At 40.3% G+C, this 24996-nt stretch overlaps 1 protein-coding gene across 5 annotated transcripts in view; it reads left to right on the top strand.

Annotated features, from left to right (window-relative positions):
- Positions 1 to 24279, top strand: part of LOC117326378 (orexin receptor type 2-like) — a 138155-nt gene extending 113876 nt beyond the window's left edge. The window contains exons 4-8 of one of the 5 annotated variants that reach the window (XR_004532478.1): positions 14337 to 14455; positions 20221 to 20331; positions 21902 to 21926; positions 23031 to 23112; positions 23504 to 23619. Coding sequence is in view for 4 of the 5 variants with exons in the window: in XM_033883106.1 (XP_033738997.1) it covers positions 14337 to 14455; positions 20221 to 20331; positions 23031 to 23112; positions 23504 to 23660 (469 nt within the window). In the remaining variant the exon portion in view is untranslated. Of the gene's footprint in view, positions 1 to 14336; positions 14456 to 20220; positions 20332 to 21901; positions 21966 to 23030; positions 23113 to 23503 lie in introns of all 5 variants that reach the window. The other 4 variants (XM_033883107.1, XM_033883108.1, XM_033883106.1 and 1 more) reach the window with 4 other exon arrangements.
- The last annotated feature ends 717 nt before the right edge of the window (positions 24280 to 24996 follow it).

Genomic DNA, 24996 nt, shown 5'->3' on the forward strand with positions numbered 1-24996 from the left:
TCTAAGGTAAGGAAGTTTTCTTATAGTAACTTAATGTGAAATACTTTAGATTTGGAAAGGTCACCGGTTTCCACAGTTGCAACCCTCACGTGCTTGCCAAATATAACTTAATATAACTTGTTTTTTAAATAAATAAATTTTACATTTGATATTAAGATATTGATTGCGTTAATCTGTGTATATTTGGCTGCAAGCTTCAATGTGCCAAACTATTAGAATGTTTACTATATATAACAAAAAGGGTATTTTTGTAGGACATTTACTCACTCTCTTGAAGGTAAAACTTAATATTGAATTATATGTGATCTTGATATTTTGCTACATCATCGCATGCCCTGTTTTACTATATCAATATCTAAACAACTGATTATTAGTTTTTGCGTATCTTGAAATTCTAAACAGCGGATTTAAAAGAAAAGGCTGAAGATCTGTAACATAGATTACGTATCTTCAGTCTGTTGGCAATGGGGACGATTTTTTCTTCTTGATATTGACAGGAGAGCTGCGAAGGATAATATCGATACAAACAAGACAATGCTGATTACATACATAGTTATAACTTCAAATGGTGTCATAGGACATGTTGGACCTCCCGTAAGACTGGTCACTATTAGTTTGACCAATGGACTATATATAACCTCCTGTAAGACTGGTCAGTATTAGTTTGACCAGTGGACTATAAATAACCTCCTGTTAGACTAGTCACTATTAGTTTGACCAGTGGACTATAAATAACCTCCTGTAAGACTGGTCACTATTAGTTTGACCAGTGAACTATATATAACCTCCTGTAAGACTGGTCACTATTAGTTTGACCAGTGGACTATATATAACCTCCAGTTAGACTAGTCACTATTAGTTTGACAAGTGAACTTTATATAACCTGTAAGACTGGTCACTATTAGTTTGACCAGTGGACTATAAATAACCTCCTGTAAGACTGGACACTATTAGTTTGACCAGTGAACTATATATAACCTCCAGTAATACTGGTCACTATTAGTTTGACCAGTGGACTATAAATAGCCTCCTGTAAGACTGGTCACTATTAGTTTGACCAGTGAACTATATATAACCTCCTTTAAGACTGGTCACTATTAGTTTGACCAGTGGACTATAAATAACCTCCTGTAAGACTGGTCACTATTAGTTTGACCAGTGAACTATATATAACCTCCTTTAAGACTGGTCACTATTAGTTTGACCAGTGGACTATAAATAACCTCCTTTAAGACTGGTCACTATTAGTTTGACCAGTGGACTATATATAACCTCCAGTTAGACTGGTCACTATTAGTTTGACCAGTGAACTATATATAACCTCCAGTAATACTGGTCACTATTAGTTTGACCAGTGGACTATAAATAACCTCCTGTTAGACTGGTCACTATTAGTTTGACCAGTGGACTATATATAACCTCCTGTAAGACTGGTCACTATTAGTTTGACCAGTGGACTATATATAACCTCCTTTAAGACTGGTCACTATTAGTTTGACCAGTGGACTATATATAACCTCCAGTTAGACTGGTCACTATTAGTTTGACCAGTGAACTATATATAACCTCCAGTTAGACTGGTCACTATTAGTTTGACCAATGGACTATATATAACCTCCTGTAAGACTGGTCAGTATTAGTTTGACCAGTGGACTATAAATAACCTCCTGTTAGACTGGTCACTATTAGTTTGACCAGTGAAGTCTATATAACCTCCTGTAAGACTGGTCACTATTAGTTTGACCGGTGAACTATATATAACCTCCTGTAAGACTGGTCACTATTAGTTTGACCAGTGGACTATATAAAACCTCTTGTTAGACTGGTCACTATTAGTTTGACCAGTGGACTACCGACATTTTCTCTTCCCTCACACCACTGATGAACACGACAAGCCACGTGACTTGAGGAGTGACGTCACTGTTACGGCCGTTACGATAAGTACTGTAGTATATCTGTGATATAGAATGTCACACTGTTAGGATTCTCAACACGACATGGTATTCAGCTGATGTCGAAAAGGCCCATTAGTTAAAGTTAACATGATAAAAATATCAAGTCAATATATATCAACTAAATGGGTGCCTCTTATAATCTGTCTGTTTCGTATGGAATCCCTGTCGGGAACTAAAAGTTTTCCGTTATTTTTGTAAACATGCCCGTAAGATTGCCATGTATAAGACCTGTCCGCCGGAACTCGTATAAGACAAGGTCAGACTGTTCTGTGCACGTGACAGTATAACATGCCCTAACCGTCCAGTTTGTATATAAAAGTTACTTTGATAAAGGTTTCAATACTCTACGGTTTTGTTGTGGTGCGTTCTTTGTTCATCAAAATAAAATTGATAATTAAGTCGAGTAGGTGAACAGCAAATCACGATGCCAATTGGCCACAGAAACATGCCGGCAAATTATTTACCAAAAAGCAAATTAATGTGGCTGTACACGGTGTTTACTGATACACAAACAAGCAAACAAACAATGGAACATACAACAATTCAGAATTCCAGATGTTACACACAGAAAAATATCCACACGGTTTTTATTTTATAATTTACATATTCTAACCGCCTTTTGACAAAAGGGGGCAAACTGACTAAAATTTCAAAAATCTTCTCAAATAAGGCAGAAACAAGTACTCCTCCTAGATGGAAGGGTCTTAAGGTGTCTGAAGGTGCTTTACCAAAATTGTGAATTGCATGACCCTCGGATCTCACTTTTGCCCCTAGGGAGGGGATGAACTTGAGTTTATATAGGGAAATCACGTTTTTGACTATCATTTGTTTGATTACTGTTTTTATTCATTCTAACTTGGTTAACATTATTAGCATTTGATGACGGTTCGATGGTATGCACATGCTGGCCCTGACTGACCTCCAGGTGCTGATGGGCGGGGCCAAAAATTGTCAAGTAAACTGAAATTTCAAAAATCTTCTTCTCAAGACCCTAATAGGTAGAAGCAAATACTCCTCATAGATGGAAGGGTCTTAAGGTGCGGAATTGTGAAATGCGGAACCAAAAATGGTCAATTTAACTGAAATATTTCAAAACTCAGGTGGGGGATAAGGCACGTGGTGCTCTTGTTATTTATATAGTAAGATTCACAAAGATACAATATAGTCAAATATCTGCAGTAACCCATATTTTCCTTGTTATTTATGATTCCTAAAATAAGTAAGTGTCATGACTAGCAATAAAAAGTGAATTATGTCATATTTGATCACATTTTAGTACAACTCAGAAATCTTCCGGTGGAGCGGAAATACTCTTGGTGGGATAGGGTTTCTAAAATATTAATGATATCACTAAAATTTTAATTACACATAATAACACATATTTTCTGCTACATATGAACGTTATATTTTTTGCACAAATTGGTTGTTTTGAATACTTCTTACTAGTCCGAACCCCTTGCTTGAATGGGAACATAACGAGTCTGAAAGAATTGCCATAAGGAACAACTCGGGAGCTTGTGTGACCTGTTTTTACCACAATAGAAAAGTTATTCTGATGATGAATGACCAGTTCTGTGTCCATGATTGTTAACGTAAAGAAATCTAACTGATGTAATAATATGACAAGTCCCAGAGAACCGTTAATTGATATGCAAAACGGCAATTCTCAGAAATATGTGGAAATATGATAATTAATCACAAACCATAACAAATAGATACCACAATTATTATTTTCAAAGCAATTAATGTATAGAAATCTATTTAAGCACTGAAGACATCTTTACAAAAAATACTGTTCTCTTATTCTCACAGGATTGAAGAAAATTGAATAACGCGCATTTTTATTAATTTAACAGTTTTATTGAACAGTTTTATCGAATTCCAAATTCAATTTCGCGCCATTAATGGGACCCATCTTCTGACGTCAGCGTACACGCGACCGTTTCCGGCAAACATTTAGTTTGAAGAAATAAACACAAAATCATCAATTTGATATCTGAATTTTAACCCAATATTCCACCATGATGATATTCAACTTTTATACAATATAACTATATAAACTTTACGTGTTACATTGGTCAAACGGGCCTTTAAAACATGAAATTTGATGACGTCAAAAATAAACTTAATATGGTGACGTCATTTACATAAAGTGACGACATCACTAACATTGTTCTTCATCTCACGACACCAATAGGCAATATATGAGAGAATTATTCTTGTTCAGGTTAAGTAGTGACATTGCAGAACAAATATAAATATTATATGATTTAATATCACGGAAACCATTTCGAAATTTTTTTCGTTTGTTACCATTTCCGCTACTGCGTGAATTAATGTAATGAACCACGTGATACAAAAGGACAAAGTAGTCCCGACAACTTTCATCGCATCAGCCAATCAAAACACATTTACAAGTATACGTGTTGTACAATCTGTATTATAAGACTACGATTTCAATGATTAATCGATCGATGTCTTGGAAGTTCATCTATTTGACGGCTTATACCGAGCAAGTCGACATTGAACGAAAACACTGCGCAGTCAGTCAAACTCAACATATTTTTGGAAAGAAATATGGAATATAGTGACTCGGACCGTGTCCTAGTGAGATAAAGGATTCTGACGGCAATAGGAACAGTAACCCAGTATTAAACCAATGGAAAATAGAATACAAGTCACTCTAGAAGACTGATACATGGACGACAGTTATCATTATAGTTAGATTAGACTGTGGCCGAGGAATCAACGGCGAGGATTTAATGTCACTGAGTCATTAAGGCTGCTGATGCTGCAAAAATTAACAAAACCGCGGGAATATATGCGATAGTTTGGGAAGCACTCATTTTACTTTTATATCGGTATGTTTTAACCAATGTTTCAATTATAGCACATCAGAAATGGAAGGAGGGGTAAGGAACCCGTTAACTGACCAAGCAGTACCGACCCGCGGGTGCCTCTTACGTACAGAGGCGTTTCACTTATTTCTGTACTGTATACTTATAGAATGTACTTTTATATATTGGATTATAACGAAAAAGTTTGCTTACAAACAGAAATGTTTTCGTAAAATCAGGAATTGTCAGGAACACATCTATACATTACACGGCATGACTCATCACCGGAAGATGGTTAAACTGTCAACATACACGTGTTTCAGAGATCTAAAAATGGCGTTTGGTACTGTTGACAGAACGTGCCTATAGTATAAGCTGCAGACCTGTTGTGTGAGCGGGACGATCCTCACAGCTACACGATCATTACTGTATATCAAGGTTTAAACGTTACAGACAATACTATATTGACTCGCCAGAACCTCATTATATTTATTTGGGGCCGCGGTGGCCGAGTGGTTAAGGTGTCCCGACACTTTAACACTAGCCCTCCACCTCTGGGTTGCGAGTTCGATACCTACGTGGGGCATTTGCCAGGTACTGACCGTAGGCCGGTGGTTTTTCTCCGGGTACTTCGGGTTTCCTCCACCTCCAAAACCTGGCACGTCCTTAAATGACCCTGGCTATTAATAGGACGTTAAACAAAAACAAACCAAATATTGACAGCGGGGTTCAACGTTGATCGTGGTTTAAAACAGAATGTTTGACCTCGCTTGCCATCTTTTCTATTCACATTAACGATCGTATAACCAAGTTAAGAGATTGCGTGTTCGGGATCAATTTGAACGGGATAGACTTTAGATCTTTATAGCGTCCCGTCCCGACCAGATCAGAGACTGCTCGACATTGTATCAGGCTGGTGTTCTACTGTTTTATTATAAACACCTAGGACTGTGGTTGGACGACACACCTAGGACTGTGGATGGACGACACACCTAGGACTGTGGTTGGACGACACACCTAGGACTATGGTTGGACGACACACCTAGGACTGTGGTTCCACGACACACCTAGGACTGTGGTTGGACGACACACCTAGGACTGTGGTTGGACGACACACCTAGGACTATGTTTCCACGACACACCTAGGACTGTGGTTCCACGACACACCTAGGACTGTGGTTCCACGACACACCTAGGACTGTGGTTCCACGACACACCTAGGACTATGTTTCCACGACACACCTAGGACTGTGGTTGGACGACACACCTAGGACTGTGGTTCCACGACACACCTAGGACTATGGTTCCACGACACACCTAGGACTGTGGTTGGACGACACACCTAGGACTGTGGTTCCACGACACACCTAGGTCTGTGGTTGGACGACACACCTAGGACTATGGTTCCATGACACACCTAGGACTGTGGTTGGACGACACACCTAGGTCTGTGGTTCCACGACACACCTAGGACTGTGGTTGGACGACACACCTAGGACTGTGGTTCCATGACACACCTAGGACTGTGGTTGGACGACACACCTAGGACTGTGGTTGGACGACACATCTAGGACTGTGGTTCCACGACACACCTAGGACTATGATTCCACGACACACCTAGGTCTGTGGTTGGACGACACACCTAGGACTGTGGTTAGACGACACACCTAGGACTGTGGTTGGACGACACACCTAGGACTGTGGTTAGACGACACACCTAGGACTGTGGTTCCACGACACACCTAGGACTGTGGTTGGACGACACACCTAGGACTGTGGTTGGACGACACACCTAGGACTATGGTTCCACGACACACCTAGGACTGTGGTTGGACGACACACCTAGGACTGTGGTTGGACGACACACCTAGGACTGTGGTTGGACGACACACCTAGGTCTGTGGTTCCACGACACACCTAGGACTGTGGTTAGACGACACACCTAGGACTGTGGTTGGACGACACACCTAGGACTGTGGTTGGACGACACACCTAGGACTGTGGTTAGACGACACACCTAGGACTGTGGTTGGACGACACACCTAGGACTGTGGTTCCACGACACACCTAGGACTATGGTTCCACGACACACCTAGGACTGTGGTTGGACGACACACCTAGGACTGTGGTTGGACGACACACCTAGGACTGTGGTTGGACGACACACCTAGGACTGTGGTTGGACGACACACCTAGGACTGTGTTTCCATGACACACCTAGGACTGTGGTTGGACGACACACCTAGGACTGTGTTTCCATGACACACCTAGGACTGTGGTTGGACGACACACCTAGGACTGTGGTTGGACGACACACCTAGGACTGTGGTTGGACGACACACCTAGGACTGTGGTTGGACGACACACCTAGGACTGTGGTTGGACGACACACCTAGGACTGTGGTTGGACGACACACCTAGGTCTGTGGTTGGACGACACACCTAGGACTATGGTTCCACGACACACCTAGGACTGTGGTTGGACGACACACCTAGGATTTTGGTTGGACGACACACCTAGGACTGTGGTTGGACGACACACCTAGGTCTGTGGTTGGACGACACACCTAGGTCTGTGGTTGGACGACACACCTAGGACTGTGGTTGGACGACACACCTAGGACTGTGGTTAGACGACACACCTAGGACTGTGGTTCCACGACACACCTAGGACTGTGGTTGGACGACACACCTAGGTCTGTGGTTCCACGACACACCTAGGACTGTGGTTCCACGACACACCTAGGACTGTGGTTGGACGACACACCTAGGACTGTGGTTGGACGACACACCTAGGACTGTGGTTGGACGACACACCTACGACTGTGGTTCCACGACACACCTAGGACTGTGGTTCCACGACACACCTAGGACTGTGGTTGGACGACACACCTAGGACTGTGGTTCCACGACACACCTAGGACTGTGGTTGGACGACACACCTAGGACTGTGGTTAGACGACACACCTAGGACTGTGGTTGGACGACACACCTAGGACTGTGGTTGGACGACACACCTACGACTGTGGTTCCACGACACACCTAGGACTGTGGTTCCACGACACACCTAGGACTGTGGTTGGACGACACACCTAGGACTGTGGTTCCACGACACACCTAGGACTGTGGTTGGACGACACACCTAGGACTGTGGTTAGACGACACACCTAGGACTGTGGTTGGACGACACACCTAGGACTGTGGTTAGACGACACACCTAGGACTGTGGTTGGACGACACACCTAGGACTGTGGTTAGACGACACACCTAGGACTGTGGTTGGACGACACACCTAGGACTATGGTTCCACGACACACCTAGGACTGTGGTTGGACGACACACCTAGGACTGTGGTTGGACGACACACCTAGGACTGTGGTTAGACGACACACCTAGGACTGTGGTTCCACGACACACCTAGGACTGTGGTTGGACGACACACCTAGGACTGTGGTTGGACGACACACCTAGGACTATGGTTCCACGACACACCTAGGACTGTGGTTGGACGACACACCTAGGACTGTGGTTGGACGACACACCTAGGACTGTGGTTGGACGACACACCTAGGACTGTGGTTGGACGACACACCTAGGTCTGTGGTTCCACGACACACCTAGGACTGTGGTTAGACGACACACCTAGGACTGTGGTTGGACGACACACCTAGGTCTGTGGTTGGACGACACACCTAGGTCTGTGGTTGGACGACACACCTAGGACTGTGGTTCCACGACACACCTAGGACTGTGGTTCCACGACACACCTAGGACTGTGGTTCCACGACACACCTAGGACTGTGGTTCCACGACACACCTAGGACTGTGGTTGGACGACACACCTAGGACTGTGGTTGGACGACACACCTAGGACTGTGGTTGGACGACACACCTAGGACTGTGGTTGGACGACACACATAGGACTGTGGCTGGACGACACACCTAGGACTGTGGCTGGACGACACACCTAGTACTGTGGTTGGACGACACACCTAGGACTGTGGTTGGACGACACACCTAGGACTGTGGTTGGACGACACACCTAGGACTGTGGTTGGACGACACACCTAGGACTATGGTTGGACGACACACCTAGGACTGTGGTTGGACGACACACCTAGGACTATGGTTGGACGACACACCTAGGACTGTGGTTCCACGACACACCTAGGACTGTGGTTGGACGACACACCTAGGACTGTGGTTGGACGACACACCTAGGACTATGTTTCCACGACACACCTAGGACTGTGGTTCCACGACACACCTAGGACTGTGGTTCCACGACACACCTAGGACTGTGGTTCCACGACACACCTAGGACTATGTTTCCACGACACACCTAGGACTGTGGTTGGACGACACACCTAGGACTGTGGTTCCACGACACACCTAGGACTATGGTTCCACGACACACCTAGGACTGTGGTTGGACGACACACCTAGGACTGTGGTTCCACGACACACCTAGGTCTGTGGTTGGACGACACACCTAGGACTATGGTTCCATGACACACCTAGGTCTGTGGTTGGACGACACACCTAGGTCTGTGGTTCCACGACACACCTAGGTCTGTGGTTGGACGACACACCTAGGACTGTGGTTCCATGACACACCTAGGACTGTGGTTGGACGACACACCTAGGACTGTGGTTGGACGACACATCTAGGACTGTGGTTCCACGACACACCTAGGACTATGATTCCACGACACACCTAGGTCTGTGGTTGGACGACACACCTAGGACTGTGGTTAGACGACACACCTAGGACTGTGGTTGGACGACACACCTAGGACTGTGGTTAGACGACACACCTAGGACTGTGGTTCCACGACACACCTAGGACTGTGGTTGGACGACACACCTAGGACTGTGGTTGGACGACACACCTAGGACTATGGTTCCACGACACACCTAGGACTGTGGTTGGACGACACACCTAGGACTGTGGTTGGACGACACACCTAGGACTGTGGTTGGACGACACACCTAGGTCTGTGGTTCCACGACACACCTAGGACTGTGGTTAGACGACACACCTAGGACTGTGGTTTGACGACACACCTAGGACTGTGGTTGGACGACACACCTAGGACTGTGGTTAGACGACACACCTAGGACTGTGGTTGGACGACACACCTAGGACTGTGGTTCCACGACACACCTAGGACTGTGGTTCCACGACACACCTAGGACTGTGGTTGGACGACACACCTAGGACTGTGGTTGGACGACACACCTAGGACTGTGGTTGGACGACACACCTAGGACTGTGTTTCCATGACACACATAGGACTGTGGTTGGACGACACACCTAGGACTGTGTTTCCATGACACACCTAGGACTGTGGTTGGACGACACACCTAGGACTGTGGTTGGACGACACACCTAGGACTGTGGTTGGACGACACACCTAGGACTGTGGTTGGACGACACACCTAGGACTGTGGTTGGACGACACATCTAGGACTGTGGTTAGACGACACACCTAAGACTGTGGTTGGACGACACACCTAGGACTGTGGTTGGACGACACACCTAGGACTGTGGTTCCACGACAAACCTAGGACTGTGGTTGGACGACACACCTAGGACTGTGTTTCCACGACACACCTAGGACTGTGGTTGGACGACACACATAGGACTGTGGTTCGACGACACACCTAGGACTGTGGCTGGACGACACACCTAGGACTGTGGTTGGACGACACACCTAGGACTGTGGTTCCACGACACACCTAGGACTGTGGTTCCACGACACACCTAGGACTGTGGTTGGACGACACACCTAGGACTGTGGTTAGACGACACACCTAGGACTGTGGTTGGACGACACACCTAGGACTGTGGTTGGACGACACACCTAGGACTGTGGTTGGACGACACATCTAGGACTGTGGTTAGACGACACACCTAAGACTGTGGTTGGACGACACACCTAGGACTGTGGTTGGACGACACACCTAGGACTATGGTTCCACGACAAACCTAGGACTGTGGTTGGACGACACACCTAGGACTGTGGTTGGACGACACACCTAGGACTGTGTTTCCACGACACACCTAGGACTATGGTTGGACGACACACCTAGGACTGTGGTTGGACGACACACCTAGGACTGTGGTTGGACGACACACATAGGACTGTGGTTCGACGACACACCTAGGACTGTGGCTGGACGACACACCTAGGACTGTGGTTGGACGACACACATAGGACTGTGGTTCCACGACACACCTAGGACTGTGGTTCCACGACACACCTAGGACTGTGGTTAGACGACACACCTAGGACTGTGGTTAGACGACACACCTAGGACTGTGGTTAGACGACACACCTAGGACTGTGGTTAGACGACACACCTAGGTCTGTGGTTGGACGACACACCTAGGACTGTGGTTGGACGACACACCTAGGACTGTGGTTGGACGACACACCTAGGACTGTGGTTGGACGACACACCTAGGACTGTGGTTGGACGACACACCTAGGACTGTGGTTGGACGACACACCTAGGACTGTGGTTGGACGACACACCTAGGACTGTGGTTAGACGACACACCTAGGACTGTGGTTCCACGACACACCTAGGAAGGAAGGAAGGAAGGAAGGAAGGAAGGAAGGAAGGAAGGAAGCATTGGAGGAAGGAAGGAAGGAAGGAAGGAAGGAAGGAAGGAAGGAAGGAAGGAAGGAAGGAAGGAAGGAAGGAAGGAAGGAAGGAAGGAAGGAAGGAAGGAAGCATTGGAGGGAAGGAAGGAAACATTGGAGGGAAGGAAGGAAGGAAGGAAGCATTGGAGGGAAGGAAGGAAGGAAACATTGGAGGGAAGGAAGGAAGGAAGGAAACATTGGAAGGAAGGAAGGAAGGAAGGAAGGAAGGAAGGAAGGAAGGAAGGAAGGAAGGAAGGAAGGAAGGAAGGAAACATTGGAGGGAAGGAAGGAAGGAAGGAAACATTGGAGGGAAAACACAAGAAAGATGGAAGAAAATGTTGAGGGAAAACACGAGAAAGATGGAAGAAATATTGGAGGCAAAATACTAGAGAGGAAGATGGAAGGAGAGGTTGAAAAGAACTGTAGAAAGAGTATGGACAGATTTATGATTAATTTCATTGGCGGGCGCAAGCAGAGCATTAGAGGAAAGGACAGAATGGAGGACTGGTCCATGGCCCTATCACGCACATGATGAGAGAGAAACAAGTCAGTAAGTCAAGGAGAAAGGGGCCATTCAGAATTGGATTTGATGTTTCCAATAAGGTCAAGCTGAAAACTCTTTTGTGTGGTTAATTAAGATGACCATTCTGGTTTAAATGCAGTCCGTTATATGTATAACGTGACAGGCTGTCAAGCTTCTAGCCTTTGATTAACACAATTTGTCTTCTGTTCTAATTAAGGATGCACGTGCGTGGTATACAAATGGCGTGGTGGACACAACATTTATATGATATACGTGTCCTCAGCCATAGAATGAATTTGGAGGTTTGATACATGTATATGAGTCTAGTCACCGGTACAATCACTACAAAGATTGGTATATTCTGTCTGAACCTTTTCCCCATACATTCATTTTCATTTAGATATGTCCTTCGCCTTAATATATATCTTGTTAAGAAATAACAAAACGTCGCCGTAGTAAGGAAAGTTCTGAAAGGATAAATTAGATGCAACTTGATTGGCAAGGGAAATCTGAAATATATGGTTAGTTTTACAGGCACACACTACAGTCTAGCGTTAACGCTTTCCTCCAAAGTCAGAGCAGACGAGAACGACGAATTTACTCAGGGCCCAGTTGTTCAAAAGGAGATTAGGCTAATCACAGTTTAACAACAACAATATGAAATTACGATAAAATCATTTCTGGTAACACCAACTTGACAAAATGCTTTAGAAGTAGCACTTGCTACATGCCTCATTAATACACACACATGTTTAAGGAGTAAAGGAGAAATGAGATTTTAACTAATCAAGTGATTAAGCTAATCACCTTTTTAACAACTGGGCCCAGATGACTAAATGTTGACAAAACACTATCAACTTAATGAATCAGTATGGCGCACAGCTCTAGAAATGTTGGCTTTTTGAAATCAGCTATCGTCACAGGTATTTCTGGTGGTCTAAGTTTAGATTATTTTGTCGCGTTCTCGTAAAGACTGTTACATGCCGTTTCTGACAGCAGACTCACTCTTCAAAGTGAAAAACATTGTGACGGGAATTTTATCTATTTATTTATTTTTTTAATTTTGATTATGTAATTGAATAATCTATCATCATTGTAAAAACAAAGCAAATGTGATGTCACCGGTTTATGTTTTCTGTGTATGTTTGTGATGTCACCGGTTTATGTTGTCTGTGTATGTTTGTGATGTCACCGGTTTATGTTGTCTGTGTAGGAATGTGATGTCACTGGTTTATGTTTTCTGTGTATGTTTGTGATGTCAACGGTTTATGTTGTCTGTGTAGGTATGTGATGTCAACGGTTTATGTGTTCTGTGTAGGTTTGTGATGTCAACGGTTTATGTTTGCTGTGTAGGTATGTGATGTCACCGGTTTATGTTTGCTGTGTAGGTTTGTGATGTCACCGGTTTATGTTTACTGTGTAGGTTTGTGATGTCACCGGTTTATGTGTTCTGTGTAGGTTTGTGATGTCACCGGTTTGTGTTGTCTGTGTAGGTTTGTGATGTCACCGGTTTATGTTGTCTGTTTAGGTTTGTGATGTCACCGGTTTATGTTGTCTGTGTAGGAATGTGATGTCACTGGTTTATGTTTTCTGTGTATGTTTGTGATGTCACCGGTTTATGTTGTCTGTGTAGGTATGTGATGTCAACGGTTTATGTGTTCTGTGTAGGTTTGTGATGTCAACGGTTTATGTTTGCTGTGTAGGTATGTGATGTCACCGGTTTATGTTTGCTGTGTAGGTTTGTGATGTCACCGGTTTATGTTTACTGTGTAGGTTTGTGATGTCACCGGTTTATGTGTTCTGTGTAGGTTTGTGATGTCACCGGTTTATGTTGTCTGTGTAGGTTTGTGATGTCACCGGTTTATGTTGTCTGTGTAGGTTTGTGATGTCACCGGTTTATGTGTTCTGTGTAGGTTTGTGATGTCAACGGTTTATGTTTGCTGTGTAGGTATGTGATGTCACCGGTTTATGTTTGCTGTGTAGGTTTGTGATGTCACCGGTTTATGTTTACTGTGTAGGTTTGTGATGTCACCGGTTTATGTGTTCTGTGTAGGTTTGTGATGTCACCGGTTTATGTTGTCTGTGTAGGTTTGTGATGTCACCGGTTTATGTTGTCTGTTTAGGTTTGTGATGTCACCGGTTTATGTTTACTGTATAGGTTTGTGATGTCACCAGTTTATGTTTACTGTGTAGGTTTGTGATGTCACCGGTTTATGTTTTCTGTGTAGGTTTGTGATGTCACCGGTTTATGTTTTCTGTGTAGGTTTGTGATGTCACCGGTTTATGTTTACTGTGTAGGTTTGTGATGTCACCAGTTTATGTTTACTGTGTAGGTTTGTGATGTCACCAGTTTATGTTTTCTGTGCAGGTATGCAGGTCTGATGGATAAAACGCCTGAGCTGACAGTATCTGTTATCACACTGACGGCGCGGTTCCTGTGTTATTTTAACAGTGCCATTAATCCGGTGATCTACAATTTTATGAGCGGTAAGTGATCACGTGACAAAAGTCTCAATAATACTTTTGACATGTTTAAGTTCATTTTCAGAAACCCGGGTTTGATGTTTGTTAATCTATAAAACGGGAATTACACTAAACCAATGATGTAATTATATATAACGGGAGGTATGTTAACCATGCAATGATGTAGATTTACATTTAACCAGTGATGTAATTATATATAACGGGAGGTATGTTAACCAATGATGTAGATTTACATTTAACCAATTATGTTATTATATATAACGGGAGGTATGTTAACCAATGATGTAGATTTACATTTAACCAATGATGTAATTATATATAACGGGAGGTATGTTAACCAATGATGTAGATTTACATTTAACCAGTGATGTAATCATATATAACGGGAGGTATGTTAACCAATGATGTAATTATATATAACGGGAGGTATGTTAACCAATGATGTAGATTTACATTTAACCAGTGATGTAATTATATATAACGGGAGGTATGTTAACCAATGATGTAGACTTACATTTAACCAGTGATGTAATTATATATAACGGGAGGTATGTTAACCAATGATCTAATTATATATAACGGGAGGTATGTTAACCAATGATGTAGATTTACATTTAACCAGTGATGTAATTATATATAACGGGAGGTATGTTAACCAATGATCTAATTATATATAACGGGAGGTATGTTAACCATGCAATGATGTAGATTTACATTTAACCAGTGATGTAATTATATATAACGGGAGGTATGTTAACCAATGATGTAGACTTACATTTAACCAGTGATGTAATTATATATAACGGGAGGTATGTTAACCAATGATCTAATTATATATAACGGGAGGTATGTTAACCAATGATGTAGACTTACATTTAACCAGTGATGTAATTATATATAACGGGAGGTATGTTAACCAATGATCTAATTATATATAACGGGAGGTATGTTAACCATGCAATGATGTAGATTTACATTTAACCAGTGATGTAATTATATATAACGGGAGGTATGTTAACCAATGATGTAGATTTACATTTAACCAATGATGTAATTATATATAACGGGAGGTATGTTAACCAATGATGTAGATTTACATTTAACCAGTGATGTAATCATATATAACGGGAGGTATGTTAACCAATGATGTAATTATATATAACGGGAGGTATGTTAACCAATGATGTAGATTTACATTTAACCAGTGATGTAATTATATATAACGGGAGGTATGTTAACCAATGATGATTAGACTACATTTAACCAGTGATGTAATTATATATAGCGGGAGGTATGTTAACCAATGATGTAGATTTACATTTAACCAGTGATGTAATTATATATAACGGGAGGTATGTTAACCAATGATGTAGATTTACATTTAACCAATTATGTTATTATATATAACGGGAGGTATGTTAACCAATGATGTAGATTTACATTTAACCAATGATGTAATTATATATAACGGGAGGTATGTTAACCAATGATGTAGATTTACATTTAACCAGTGATGTAATTATATATAAACGGGAGGTATGTTAACCAATGATGTAATTATATATAACGGGAGGTATGTTAACCAATGATGTAGATTTACATTAACCAGTGATGTAATTATATATACGGGAGGTATGTCATGTTAACCAATGATGTAGATTTACATTTAACCAGTGATGTAATTATATATAACGGGAGGTATGTTAACCAATGATGTAATTATATATAACGGGAGGTATGTTAACCAATGATGTAGATTTACATTTAACCAGTGATGTAATTATATATAACGGGAGGTATGTTAACCAATGATGTAGACTTACATTTAACCAGTGATGTAATTATAATATAACGGGAGGTATGTTAACCAATGATCTAATTATATATAACGGGAGGTATGTTAACCATGCAATGATGTAGATTTACATTTAACCAGTGATGTAATTATATATAACGGGAGGTATGTTAACCAATGATGTAGATTTACATTTAACCAATTATGTTATTATATATAACGGGAGGTATGTTAACCAATGATGTAGATTTACATTTAACCAATTATGTTATTATATATAACGGGAGGTATGTTAACCAATGATGTAGATTTACATTTAACCAATGATGTAATTATATATAACGGGAGGTATGTTAACCAATGATGTAGATTTACATTTAACCAGTGATGTAATTATATATAACGGGAGGTATGTTAACCAATGATGTAATTATATATAACGGGAGGTATGTTAACCAATGATGTAGATTTACATTTAACCAGTGATGTAATTATATATAACGGGAGGTATGTTAACCAATGATGTAGACTTACATTTAACCAGTGATGTAATTATATATAACGGGAGGTATGTTAACCAATGATCTAATCATATATAACGGGAGGTATGTTAACCAATGATGTAGATTTACATTTAACCAGTGATGTAATTATATATAACGGGAGGTATGTTAACCAATGATGTAATTATATATAACGGGAGGTATGTTAACCAATGATGTAGATTTACATTTAACCAGTGATGTAATTATATATAACGGGAGGTATGTTAACCAATGATGTAGACTTACATTTAACCAGTGATGTAATTATATATAACGGGAGGTATGTTAACCAATGATCTAATTATATATAACGGGAGGTATGTTAACCATGCAATGATGTAGATTTACATTTAACCAGTGATGTAATTATATATAACGGGAGGTATGTTAACCAATGATGTAGATTAACATTTAACCAATGATGTAATTATATATAACGGGAGGTATGTTAACCAATGATGTAGATTTACATTTAACCAGTGATGTAATCATATATAACGGGAGGTATGTTAACCAATGATGTAATTATATATAACGGGAGGTATGTTAACCAATGATGTAGATTTACATTTAACCAGTGATGTAATTATATATAACGGGAGGTATGTTAACCAATGATGTAGACTTACATTTAACCAGTGATGTAATTATATATAGCGGGAGGTATGTTAACCAATGATGTAGATTTACATTTAACCAGTGATGTAATTATATATAACGGGAGGTATGTTAACCAATGATGTAGATTTACATTTAACCAATGATGTAATTATATATAGCGGGAGGTATGTTAACCAATGATGTAGATTTACATTTAACCAGTGATGTAATTATATATAACGGGAGGTATGCTAACCAATGATGTAGATTTACATTTAACCAGTGATGTAATTATATATAACGGGAGGTATGTTAACCAATGATGTAGATTTACATTTAACCAGTGATGTAATTATATATAACGGGAGGTATGTTAACCAATGATCTAATTATATATAACGGGAGGTATGTTAACCAATGATGTAGATTTACATTTAACCAGTGATGTAATTATATATAACGGGAGGTATGTTAACCAATGATGTAATTATATATAACGGGAGGTATGTTAACCAATGATGTAGATTTACATTTAACCAATGATGTAATTATATATAGCGGGAGGTATGTTAACCAATGATGTAGATTTACATTTAACCAATGATGTAATTATATATAGCGGGAGGTATGTTAACCAATGATGTAGATTTACATTTAACCAGTGATGTAATTATATATAACGGGAGGTATGTTAACCAATGATGTAGATTTACATTTAACCAATGATGTAATTATATATAGCGGGAGGTATGTTAACCAATGATGTAGATTTACATTTAACCAGTGATGTAATTATATATAACGGGAGGTATGTTAACCAATGATGTAATTATATATAACGGGAGGTATGTTAACCAATGATGTAGATTTACATTTAACCAGTGATGTAATTATATATAACGGGAGGTATGTTAACCAATGATGTAGATTTACATTTAACCGGTGATGTAATTATATATAGCGGGAGGTATGTTAACCAATGATGTAGATTTATATTTAACCAATGATGTAATTATATATAGCGGGAGGTATGTTAACCAATGATGTAGATTTACATTTAACCAGTGATGTAATTATATATAACGGGAGGTATGTTAACCAATGATGTAATTAAATGAAGGTATGTTTACAATGGAGATTTACATGTTAACCATGATGTAATTAATATACGGGAGGTATGTTAACCAATGATGTAGATTTACATTTAACCAATGATGTAATTATATATACGGGAGGTATGTTAACCATGATGTAGATTACATTTAACCAGTGATGTAATTATTATAACGGAGGTATGTTAACCAATGATGTAGATTTACATTTAACAATGATGTAATATAATAACGGGAGGTATGTTACATGAGAGATTTACATTTAACCAGTGATGTAATTATATATAACGGGGGTTGTACCAACGATGTAATATAATAACGAGAGACATGATTGTTTCATTAACCAGTGATGAATATATATAACGGGAGTATGTTAACATGATTAGATTATTTAAGTATGTAATTATTATAGAGGTATTAACATGATGAGATTTAATTTAACCAATGATGTAGATTTACATTTAACCAGTGATGTAATTATATATAACGGGAGGTATGTTAACCAATGATGTAGATTTACATTTAACCAGTGATGTAATTATATATAACGGGAGGTATGTTAACCAATGATGTAGATTTACATTTAACCAGTGATGTAATTATATATAACGGGAGGTATGTTAACCAATGATGTAGATTTACATTTAACCAATGATGTAATCATACAAAACGGGAGGTATGTAGTTTTATTACGAGATGTACATTAATCAATGATAATAATTATAATCATATAAAACGGGTTAGGTTGTACCTAACCAGTTCGTTAACAATCACAGCTACACAAGAAAAACTGATCATCTTTTCAATGAAGAACAAATATCATGGCTGCAACAAAAAGAAATAGTAAATTTTGATTGATCTACTTATTTTTATTTCATGAATTTATTTGAATACTTATTAAGATGGACACTTTCAATGAAGTTCTTCTGTATACAATAAAGAATACTACAAATATATACTGTGAACCTCTAAAGTAACTTAATAAACACGATACTGTTTGAGTGCCGTAAGTATTTCCTAATCGGTGATGATTCCTCGACAGCTGTTGTAATGGTCAGTACATACACAGTAACCCCCCCCCCCCCCCCCGGGGGGGGGGATCCCACACTCTCCTCCCGGGGGGGTCCACACTCTCCTCCCGGGGGGGGGGATCCCACAATCTCCTCCGGGGGGCGGGGGGGGCACACTCTCCTCCGGGGGGGGGGGGGGGAATCCCACACTCTCCTCCGGGGGGGATCCCACACTCTCCTCCCGGGGGGGGGGGGGGGGATCCCACACTCTCCTCCGGGGGGGGGGGGGGATCCCACACTCTCCTCCCTACTGATTTGATTTACAGGGTGCTTTATTCTTTACGGGGTGCATTAAATTGTTGGCACGTTTTGCTACTTAAACGGCCATCCGAGTGATACTTCATAGAGCAATTTAAGTGAAAAGGAAGAATTGACTGTGAGAGAGTGCAACATAAAATATCTACACCTAGCACCTTGTTCAATTAGCACAGTAAGTTATTCTAATAGAGTGCATTAACTAATATATATATAGCTGTTTGAAGACGTTTTAGGGTCTATCTTAGTATTCCTGTTTTACCTAGCTCCAGATGTTGTGATGACGGACTTCCAACAATCTATCTCTGTAAAGCTGTGTATATCTGCTCTGGAACACCTCTTCATTAGGCCGCCCTTCTTACTAATGGCTGGCTTTTTCTTGTGTTTTCAGAGAAATTTAAAAAGGAGTTTCGAGTGGTGTGCTGGTGTTGTTTACAGCTAAATTATAGACGGAATCAGCGTGGGACGAATGCCAGCAGGACTCAGAATCATTCTTCCGAAGGTAAGCACCATCAATGTTTGTACGGGAATATCACTGTGTCGACAGATATTACTGAATTGATCAAATATTTGGATTGGCTTGAGTAGGAATGCGGGATTCACGAACCATTGTTACGATAAAATGTAGCCGTCAAAGGGTAGCAAATAGTCAATGTTTATTGATATATCAATCGGACAGCTTTATCTTAAACATAAAATCTTAATTCCGAACATCCCAATCGGTAAACATTATTCAAAATCAGCCCGATGGGTCTATACATTTCTTGGTTTTTCAGTATTAACTATCCTTTGTAACAAATGCAACTTTTATCTTCGAAGAAATCTTTACAATTCTGTAAGACACCAAATGTGTTTGTATGTAAATTACAAACTATCTTGAACCTTTTAGGGACCAACCAACCAATTGTTTTTCCATAGACTTTCGTGTTAACGCTTTTGAGTATTTCATTCCAATTCTTGAATTCAATATGACAATTATGGTTTATAAAAAAAGTTTAGGGTCTGATATAACACCTAATAAAAAAAATAAGTTGGGTCCTTCAGCTCAGATTTTCTCCATGGTAGCCATTTTGAAAATGGGTGAATTTCGCAGTAAAAATTCTCAAAAATCTTAAATGTTTACCTGTTAATTATTATAACCTGAACTTTTGAGAAAAAAATCAATTTGACTTACGAAATTTATATCAACATTTCGTATGGATAGTTACCTATCAGGCTACATATCTATTTTCTTACTTCATAACATACTGGCCAATCAGCGACTGCCAGACATTTTATCCTTGGCTCAACTTTCTATACACAGGTGTTTCAAAAATATGTTTTTTTCAATTGGTTGGTTGTTCCCTTAAGGATATAAATGCGTCACAACTGTAGACGATTTTGTAGATATAAATGCGTCACAACTGTAGACGATTTTGTAGATGTAATACAATATTACCACAATGTTAACAACATCTAGTTTTTCATACATAAAATACCTGTTCTTATTGAGTATGGTGGGTTTCATCAATTGTTACGAGTTTTAAATATTATTTAACTAAGAATGTAAACAACGGGATATGCTTTGTCATATTAGTAGGTAAGGTCCACAGCCTAGAAAAAGTGAAAGTAATATCTATTAAAGTAATATCTATTAAAGTAACACAAGGTCATTGTCATTAGATCAGTCGTATATTTCACACTTTGTATTTTGATTTAAGCATGTCTGCTAAGTCACATGCTACATATAGAACCAGCTCACCAGAGTTAGGGCAATATTGTATTTGATAAGAATTAGATACAAATTTATCTGATATATGTATATATCTTACGTAAACGTTCTAGGGAAATGTTGTGTCTTATTTTGTGAATTAACGTATTTTTATGTGAGGGCGGTAACAACGGGAGGATATTAATGATCTCGAAAATTAAAAATTAACAAACAAAAAACAAAAAAAAACTAATGATCTTGTAGATGTTGCGTCTTCTTCTGTGAATTAACTTAGTTATATGTGAGGGTTGTAACAAAGGGAAAATATTAATGATCTTGTAGATGTCAGTTTGATGTTGGTTTTTATTTTACCACGCTCCAGACCAATCGGGGATGCCCCTCAGGAGGTACGAAACTAGTCATACCACCTCATCTTATCCTCAGTTGTAAGCCGTGCTAGCTCTGATTTCGTCACGCATTTCTATAGTAATCTTATATCCACTGTCTCCTAGTCATGTCGCCTTCCTCCAACCTGCATTTCATATATCTACTTTGTATATCTATAATAGATTGCCGTCATATATATCGTTACTTCACGTTTCCTGCATGTCTGTATCGACGTTATCGGACTAGGATGTCTTCTTGATGTTCATAAGCGATAATCGTATTTAGGTATTCTGCCCATCGCACCCAATTTATATTAACATGAATTCAAATCTATCAGCAAAATGCGTCTGGCCAGGAACTTTTTTCTGTTGAAACACCTCATTTATTTAATGAATTGACATACTAGCAACAGTAAAATGATTCCCAGCCCGACTTAAGTAACAAGTTCATCTGATTGTCATACCTGTTCGAATAAGATGTTCATCATTAATTCCAAAAAATATATTTATCCCTGTGAAATGAAATTCAGTTATGTATTGTATATTTAGACATTTTCCCATCTCGTGTTATGTGTTGAACAGCACAATACCTGTAATAGTTTCCTTTGTTACTTAAGATAAGTAAACCCTTTGTCTGCATGAGTGGGCGTTACTCCGACTTTCACACCCAAGCTAACATTGATGAGGGGCGGGTCCCAGTAAAGAGAGGCGGGTCCCAGTAAAGAGAGGCGGGTCCCAGTAAAGAGGGGCGGGTCCGAGTAAAGAGGGGCGGGTCCCAGTAAAGAGGGGCGGGTCCCAGTATAGAGGCGGGTCCCAGTAAAGAGGGGCGGGTCCCAGTAAAGAGGACGGGTCCCAGTAAAGAGGGGCGGGTCCCAGTAAAGAGGGGTGGGTCCAAGTAAAGAGAGGCGGGTCCCAGTAAAGAAGGGCGGGTCCCAGTAAAGAGGGGATGGCCCCAGTAAAGAGAGGCGGGTCCCAGTAAAAAGGGGCGGCTCCCAGTAAAGAGGGACGGGTGCCAGTATAGAGGCGGGTCCCAGTAAAGAGGGGCGGGTCCCAGTAAACAGGCTGAACACCATTTAACCAAGAGTAACATTGTTCATTGACATTTGTACGGAACATGCTGTGTAGCCAGTCGTCAGGTTAGGAAAGTGGCCACAGTAAGACAGACACAGCCTTACGAGGACAAGCTACGCCCACTACTTAGTACTGAGTAAGTACTTCCCTACCAACCCCACTCATATGTGTTCGCCGCCCAAAATAAAAGTTAGGGACACGGATTTGTCGTGTAATGTTGTTGCATGCTTGACTATGTATTGTGCAGACAAAGCATTTTCCTTTCGTCGCTTCATAATTCTGTATGTATTTTATTGAAATCAACTTCTTAAATAAGCAAACAATCACATTTTTGCGGATTGCCAGTATAAGTTTACATAGTAATTTTCCTGTTTTTCCACTTCAAGTTACAAACGATTCATTTTGAAGCTTAATTCATTGCATGGCATAAGTTCAACTTATTTAATCCTTAAAAAAATTTTTCATGAATAGAAACTTACTTTCTGCTATATCAAACACACTTAAATTCCAAATATGTTTCGTTACAGCATACATCGTCACAACAGAGCAACTATCTACAAAGATGGCAGTTTGGACTACTCTGATTCGAGGACGGAGATGACGCGGTTAAAACCGTCCAATCACGGCTCACGGGTGTGTAAAGACACCTACTACAACGGAAGCCCCGCCCATCACCCCACATGATTGACACGTGGATATGTTACGCCCCCTCCACCAGATTTCAATATCTTCGCAGTGATTGGTACGGAGGTCGGACGTGTTAAACATGGAGATTAATTATTTGGTGTATTTGTTTACTCATAAACAACATGTTGTGATGTTACATTTCTCCATCCATATATTTCAAAGGACATCGTGACTTTCTTGTAGTACTGTGTATTGTTTCGTGAAAAACCGTTTGTGAAAATAAAATAATTCATTTAAGGACTGATATATATATAAATGTGTGTGTGTAAGGTGATGATTTATGGATATGGCGTTTCAGCTACATGTTTTAAATCTAACGTTTGTATGTACCATAATAAAGCAACGCCGAACGTGGTGAGCTCTTGGATGTATGACCGCTCCCTTCAAACATGCTCCATGCGGGGAAAACACTGTATAGCATAAGATGTTCGCAGTGTATAAATTTACCAGGAAAATAAACACGACGAATTTAGTTAGAATACCAGATTGTTTCTATTGTTATGAGGAAGCTAAGAACGGTTGTTATGAAAAACTATTTTGAAAAATGCAACCAGGAAAAAGAAAACCTACGAAAAATTCATTGTATACAGCATTATTAAAATGAATCAAGCATCTATTTTGATCATTATATTTACGTTAAACAACAACTTAAATGATATTTAGTATGTGCTTGGGTTTTCAAGTTATTGCACTTGTTTCTGGAAACATGATAATGTTATGGCTATGGACAGTTGACGCATATTGGCTGACTTTTATTCGGAGCTCGTCTTGGTAATTTGAATTAGACGTCCGAAAAACCTAAATTCGGAAAACACTGATCTATAACTATTCCTGTTGCTGTGATTGGTTTTTAACTAAGTTTCAGATTTATCTTGGAGCCGTAAGGGACTATAAATGTTTTGTCTATAGATATTACATACTGTCATCGTGACTCGGAATCAACGCCTATCGTCAATACAGTGACTCTTCAGCCTTCGTTATTACATTACACATTCAATGATGATATTACGAATGTATTGCCGAAGATAAATAATAAACTCTTATTTACCTAGTAATCACTATCCATGACCTTGAACGAGACGGCGTGATTACATTCTAGCAATACATCCTGTGTTAATACCAGTATGATCTCAGCGTCAGCTGTCAGTGTGAGGAAAACAATTGACATTCTGCAGTAAACAAATTAACGTGTTTGATAATTGAAAAGGTCAGTAGAAGACAATGGGAGAAAATGGGAGACAATTGGAGACAATGGAAGACAATGGAAGACAACAATGGGAGACAATTGGAGACAACAATGGGATACAATGGGAGACAGTGAGAGACAACAATG

The sequence above is a fragment of the Pecten maximus genome, chromosome 4 (genome assembly GCF_902652985.1).
Source record: "Pecten maximus chromosome 4, xPecMax1.1, whole genome shotgun sequence".
NCBI classification, from domain to species: domain Eukaryota; kingdom Metazoa; phylum Mollusca; class Bivalvia; order Pectinida; family Pectinidae; genus Pecten; species Pecten maximus.